The following is a 6,603-nucleotide window of genomic DNA, read 5'->3' on the forward strand; positions in this document are numbered from 1 at the left end:
CTTCTGATGACGTCATCACTTCAGAAGCACTTCAGCTTCAGGAGCAGTTTTCTTCAGATGCTCAGAATTTCTTTTTCTTTCCATTGTTCTTCCAAGACCTATTGAAATAACTTGAGTAGCCTTTGGTCATGTACACTTGAACAATTATTAGTAATAACCAATTGACAATTTTTAATACCTTATTATCATCAAAACTCAATAAGATTCATTGTGAAACACATTTTGTTCCAACACACTTTAGTCCCTATATATGATTAATGTATTTTACCACAAAACAGAAGCTTCCCCATCAAAGAATCTTATACAGTTTTTTTTTTTTTTTTGAGTAAAATTACACGGTTGTTGTCACCATCGGATTTTAAAGTTAGAGTATTCATGATAAAAGGGTTATCTCTCCTTATAAAAAGTAGAATAAAGTTCATTTTGTACATAGAAAACACATGCAAGAATCTTAACAAATCATTTCTCTTGGTGCTTAGTTGTTAATATTTAGTGTGGACACGTGTCACCTTGTCATTGGCTCTGAGATTTTTTTTTTTATAAAAAAAATAATATTTTTTTATAAAAAAATTAATATATAAAAAACGTTAATAATATTTATGTAAAAAAAAAATTTTTAGTATATATATTTTTAAGGTGACACGTGTCACTTTGTCATTGGCTTTGGAATTTTTTTTGAAAAAAAATTATAGTTTTTTGTAAAAAAAAATCTCAGAACCAATGACAAGGTGACACGTATCTAGGAGTTAATTTTTTTTTTTTTTAAATTTTAACGGAAACCTAACATAAGGGACCAAAGCGATACTAAAAAAAACTTAAATACTCAAATAATCTTTTTTTTAGTTAAGGGACCAAAGTGATATCAATTAAATACTTAAGGGACCAGAAGAACATTTAAGCCAAAAAATATAGTTCTTCTCACACGTAGTTTCGAAGACTTAAATAAACAGGTTTAATAGAGTTCTTAGTAATAATGAAAGATCTTAGTAACTCTTAGTTTCAAGGAGATCTTAGAGTGTATGAGATGAAATCCATCTCCTTATAAGTTACTAAGATCTTCTTAGTAATATAAATTGAAATCCATCTTTTATTAGTAATAAAGTTTTAAGGAGATCTTTCCTTAAAAAAAGTTTCAAGGAGATCTTAGTAAGATCTTATTTAAGTTTCAAGGAGTTACTAAGATTTCCTTGTCAATTAAATCTTATTCGAAGAGTTTATGAGATGAAATCCACCTTTTATTAAACCTGTTTATTTAAGTTAAATAATAATTTTTACTATTGCTTGAAAACATAAGAGACAAGTTATTTTTATATATTCCAATTTAAATATTTCATATAATTAAAGATTTTTGTAAAAAAAAAAAAAAAACAGGACCGATCTAGTTTTTCACCAAATTGAAACTCAAAGTGATAAATATAAAGGTTTCTCCAAATTCTTGTGATGAACTAATACTCAAACAAAGCAATAAACTATTTTATGTAAACAAAACCAATAATTCAATAAACCAAAATGTAACAAGTGATAAATCAATATCATCAAAAAATAACAACACATATATTTAGTATACATCATAAACTATCCACTTACTTGATCATATTTTTCAACAATCAAGATTTCATTATGCTTATCTATTATTATTCATAATAGCCAAATTCTCAAATAACATAGATGAACCAAAAAACAAACACATGCAATATAATAAATTTGTCACCAATTAATTTTCTTTGATCTCAACCTCCTTATCCTTCAATTGCAACTTCTCATACTTTTCCTTTTCCTCAACACTCATAAATGAAGTAACATGAAAAGACTTACCAATCCCCATAGGAGTCTTAAAATACATCTTCTTTCCATTAAAACCATCAATACTCATTTCAACTATAGGCACCCAAACAAACAATTGCTTACTCTTAATTCCACTCATTTTCTTCATCTTGAATTTCTCCACATAAGCAGTAACTTCAATTCCATAGCTCACAAGAGTCTTTGTACCTTCAAAATAATGTTCACTTGGTGCCTTTTGTTTCATCCAAACAAAACCAGTTTCTCTAACTCTTCCACATTCAACAAGATCTTTTAAGGGAAGAACACCTTTGGGAAATCCAAGCTCTTCTAAGAGTTGTATGGAATGGTTGAAACATTCTTCAGAACCATACACTATTTCTGCACCTGCACGTTCATTTGTTACCACTGTGCTGTTGCTAGCCATTGCAAAAAAATGAAGAGAAGAGAAATTTAGTATTTTTAACTATTGGGATAAAGTATCAATTATATAATATGTATAAATATAGCTTTTGGAAATGAAGGGTGTTTGAATAGGAAATGAATTTTTTGTTGCTTAATTGGAAGTTGAGCTGAATTTTCTTGTTTGTTTGTGGTTGTTCTAACAAACTTTTTTCTACCATTTTTTGGTTAGTTAGGTCAGCTATAATATGTTTTCTATACAGCACATTCATGCATATCGTATGATCAATCTAACTATTACGTTTTAGAACTATTTTCTATACGGCACGACACATATATGCATCCGCGTGAGCTTAACTCAATTGATAGGGATAATGCATAATATATGCAAGGTCTAAGGTTCGAATCCCGGACACTTATTGTGTAAAAAAATTTTACACAATAAGTCTTATAGTATTTTTATATAGACACTTATGTCATGATTGTAGAATTTCATTTTTATTTAGAAAGAAGCAAATGAAATTCTGAGCCAATGTTGTAAAACTGGTACAGTTAGGTGGTTTTGTTAGTTGAAAAAATATGTAAATTTCATGTGTTTTGGTAGTGGGGTACGTAAGGGTAGGTATGGATTTTGGAGTGTGACAAATTTGAATCCTGTTTATATATGTTATCTTATTCTTAATCAACATGGTTTGCTGTTTGATTGAACTCATTGGAAAATCAAGACTTTATTCAATGACAAATTACAGGGTAAGAAATTTCTTTCATTTTGGGAGCATATCAAAGTTTCCGAATAAAAACAAAAACTACAATTGCGTAAGGGCAAAGAGTAAGTAATAATTAAAATTATATGGTGGTAATAATTCAACCAAACAATATATGTTGGACACAAACGATGTCCTCTTGCTTATTATTAAAAAAAAAAAAACGATTTCTTGCTTAAATTGTCTCGCCTATATATGAAGTAAAATGGCATTATTTCATTTTAAGAGTAAGAAATCGTTAGATGGTGGTCGAGCCCTCTTTTGTGTATGAGCATCGACTAGCTTTTTGATAATCTTGACAGGATTGTGTTTCTTTCCGTAATTGTTTTGGTACGCCTTATGCTAAAGCAATTACGCTGTCAGTGTTAATATAATTCATTTTTGCTTGTTAAAAAAAAAAAAAAGAGTAAGATGAATAAGGGGAAATTATATGTATTTTCTTTCTATCTTTCTTTTTGATGTAATGAAGAGCTATATGAATGTATCTGCGTGTCATTAATATATCTACAAAGTGGCAATGAAAGTAGTTGTGATTCAAACATTATAAATAGATTCACATAACTTCTTTAAATGGTTATGTGATTCGCATAACTTCTTTACGGAACTATATCCACATACCATTTAAAAACTATTTTGACAGCGTTGTGTAAGTCGTTATACAACGATGAACACAAAGTAGAGAGAATAACAGAAGGATGACCAACTAAATCAATGATCCAATGAACAACATACTAGTTTGGTGGAGTATGGCTTTACCAATTACCAACTGGCACCCTCTGCATCCCTCGTCTGATAGAAATCACTTGGTCGAACAATGTTGACCTCCTCAAACTCATTATCATCTGGAAGCAAAAGGAAAACATCTTTTCATTATGTTGTTTCTGAAAAAGATATGGCAGTACACTAACGGTGCATGTACATCAAAAACGATCCTCTAGAGGAAATGATGTTGTCAAAATGAAAGATATAAACAAGTAAATGCAGGTATGTAAGTGCTTGTAAATATCAGTTCCTAAAAGTTAAAGATATCAATATAACAGCCATCTAGAAGACCTTCATGAATTTCTCCAATTATCATTTTTTCAATGAATAAGTTATCACTTAAAAGTATTTAAGACGTTTTTAATTCCATGAAGAACATCGGTCCAATCCATCACCTAACAACTGCAGCTGAACAAAACATGTCATGTGTGCTTTTATAACAATAGACATCGTGTATATTGTCAAAAACAAATTTGTTTTAAAAGTTAACTTTTGGATTGAAAAGATTTGTTCAATAAATTTGTTTTATCTTGGCAACTTGGGTTTCCGTAACCTCACAGTAATGCCATACAATCTAAAGGCTAAAAATATTTAAGAATAAAGATAAACATGCTCAGATGATACAAAAGTGAACGAGTAAGCACTTTTCAGATGATACAAAAATGAACAAGGAAGCACTTTTTTTGTTCAAGTGAATAAACAGGGCTAGTTACCAATATCCCCCAATGTGAATAAACTACGTGTATTTGCCAAAACAAGTTAGAGCGTGTTTTATATCCCTAATATAAATTCATAAATTTCTAAGGCACCCCAAGTTTACCTTTCCTCAAGGTCAGTGCAACAACAGCATCTGTATCAATCTGAAATGTAAAAAAAACGGATATCTTTAGCATCTATAGCATGTATGTCATATGAGAAGCAATCAGAATTATTTCAGGCTAGTTAGAAACTAAGAATCAATGGAAAAAAACACAGATAGAATCAAAGCTGGATTTTTGCTAAATTCTAACATTTTAAAAAAGAAATATACACATAGTAAATGACATGAAAAGTTACGTAGTAGCGTACCTTTTGATCGGCCAGAGTCTTAGAGTCATCTAATACTTCCCCTGTACCAGGTAGAATCAACCGTTGGTCCTTAGCAGGTTTGTCAACAAGCTCTTGTAACTTCTCCTTTATGTCAAGAATTTTATCAGATGCCTTGCACCGGATGAAATATGTTGTCTTGTCACGCTTAATGCGAATGTACATATCCTGTCAAGCAATGATAGTTACGATTAAAGACCATCCCAAATTTTACAGGATGCATAACAGATACATAAAACTAAATTAGCTGCAAGGAAGAATTTCAATAGAAAATAAGGCTACAAACTCCATCTATATTATCGATAAAATTAGCATTCACATCTCATAGATTATTGACCACAGCCTCTTCAAAAAATAAAAATAGAACACCTTTCACTCACTCGCCACTGAAGCAGAACACTCATTATCTTTTGATTCTTTAAGGTTTTGGGAAAAGGTATTCTTCTGAATATTGAGCACAATGTAATGTTGTTCATCACATACGTTCATCCCATATTGCAATAAAGTTAATAAAGTTACCATTGTTCTTCAACCTTTCTTCCAACTAGACTATTTCAAAAGCATAAAGAATGCACTAGACACAACTTTTGCATACATTCATTAAACAAGTCTAAAACCAAGTTAAAAAGATTGGGACTTCAGCAATCTACCAAACCAAGGTTGTTGATCGCATGAAATAGTGATTCGTTCAAATTTTGCTATGCCTATAGCGCTATAGAACCTTATTTATAGCATCAGTATAATCCTCCTTTTGACAACAAACACTTTGTACTAAATTGCTTATCGCATAACATAATTGTTTCTTCAAATTCTGCTACGCTAGTAAATATTAATCTAACCCCTAATAACTAACATTTGTCATTCAAAAAATAAAAAATAAAAATTTAACTTTCAAATTTGTTCCGGTCTGGGCCAAGACCCAAACCTGGGGTAAGTCTGGACTTCCATCCTCATAGTTCCAGAAGCACCATGATATGGACACGTCCCTTGACCACACTGGAACAATGACCCCTTGGAACCATCTTCTAGGCCGTACGAGCCGGATCAAACAATATCTTCCTATGAAGCACAGACACTCTTCGGATAAGGCGTGTCCTCGTGTCAGACACGTGTTGTGTCCGACACCGACACATATAATTACACTGAATTATGTGATTTTCTAAAAAAATTAGTTGTGTCGGCGTGTCAGTGTCCATGTCGTGTCTGTGCCCGTATCCGTGCTTCATATCATCTCATGTTTTGCTGACAGCTGTCCCTCAAGGACAGAGGACAGCTGAACAGGTAAAGATTCAAGGACCAAAACCCTAAAACCTACACTATAAATACTAACCCAGGGGCATTGGTCGAGGTATGCGCGCACGGTGCGCACATATCACCTCACCATTCAAGAAAAGATTGTAATTCAACAACATCACACAGAGTTCTTAGTCCAGCATGATCAAAATTGAAACCATATTTTGCCTCAAAATAAAAATTGAAACCATATTTCATTGATAAATTGCGTGATCCTTTGAAAGTAAACCTAATTAACTAATACTGAGAGATAATGATAAACAAAATTAGTTTAATATGAATTGAATTTAAATAGTACGCATAAATGAAAACAAGGATTGAAGAGAGTGATAGAAAGAACACATACCATTTGTTATACCAACCAAATTCAAAGAGTTGTGCAATTTGCGTAATTGATTAATCAAAACCGAATTTCAATTCCAAAGAGAGGTAGGAACTCAAGTGCTGTTCTGTTCGGTGTGTGATTTCAAAGCACTGCGTTTCTCGCTCACAAAAGTACTATTGTTTTTATTTT

General features: G+C 31.7%; 2 protein-coding genes across 2 annotated transcripts; both read right to left on the bottom strand.

Moving 5' to 3' along the window:
* Window positions 1–1,512: 1,512 nt before the first annotated feature.
* On the bottom strand, window positions 1,513–2,416 carry LOC25486617 (uncharacterized). The gene has a single exon (XM_013608234.3). The coding sequence runs from the start codon at window positions 2,207–2,209 to the stop codon at window positions 1,715–1,717; it is 495 nt and encodes a 164-aa protein (XP_013463688.1). The 5' UTR covers window positions 2,210–2,416; the 3' UTR covers window positions 1,513–1,714.
* A 1,004-nt stretch (window positions 2,417–3,420) lies between these two features.
* Window positions 3,421–6,603, bottom strand: LOC25486618 (polyubiquitin 9). Its single transcript, XM_013608235.3, has 4 exons — window positions 6,436–6,603; window positions 4,779–4,964; window positions 4,531–4,570; window positions 3,421–3,790 (listed from the first exon to the last, which is right to left on the bottom strand). Exons 1-4 carry the CDS (start codon window positions 6,436–6,438, stop codon window positions 3,708–3,710), a joined length of 312 nt encoding a protein of 103 aa, XP_013463689.1. The 5' UTR covers window positions 6,439–6,603; the 3' UTR covers window positions 3,421–3,707.

This window comes from Medicago truncatula, chromosome 2 (genome assembly GCF_003473485.1).
Source record: "Medicago truncatula cultivar Jemalong A17 chromosome 2, MtrunA17r5.0-ANR, whole genome shotgun sequence".
NCBI lineage: Eukaryota > Viridiplantae > Streptophyta > Magnoliopsida > Fabales > Fabaceae > Medicago > Medicago truncatula.

What these genes read in the sequence shown, in the direction of transcription:
- LOC25486617 (XM_013608234.3), bottom strand. Translation starts at nt 2,209, where the DNA reads ATGGCTAGCAACAGCACAGTGGTAACAAATGAACGTGCAGGTGCAGAA.
- LOC25486618 (XM_013608235.3), bottom strand. An exon ending in AGACTCTGGCCGATCAAAAG is followed by an intron (nt 4,571 to 4,778) that starts GTACGCTACTAC and finishes TTTACATTTCAG; the next exon opens with ATTGATACAGATGCTGTTGT. An exon ending in TGCACTGACCTTGAGGAAAG is followed by an intron (nt 3,791 to 4,530) that starts GTAAACTTGGGG and finishes TTTTGCTTCCAG; the next exon opens with ATGATAATGAGTTTGAGGAG.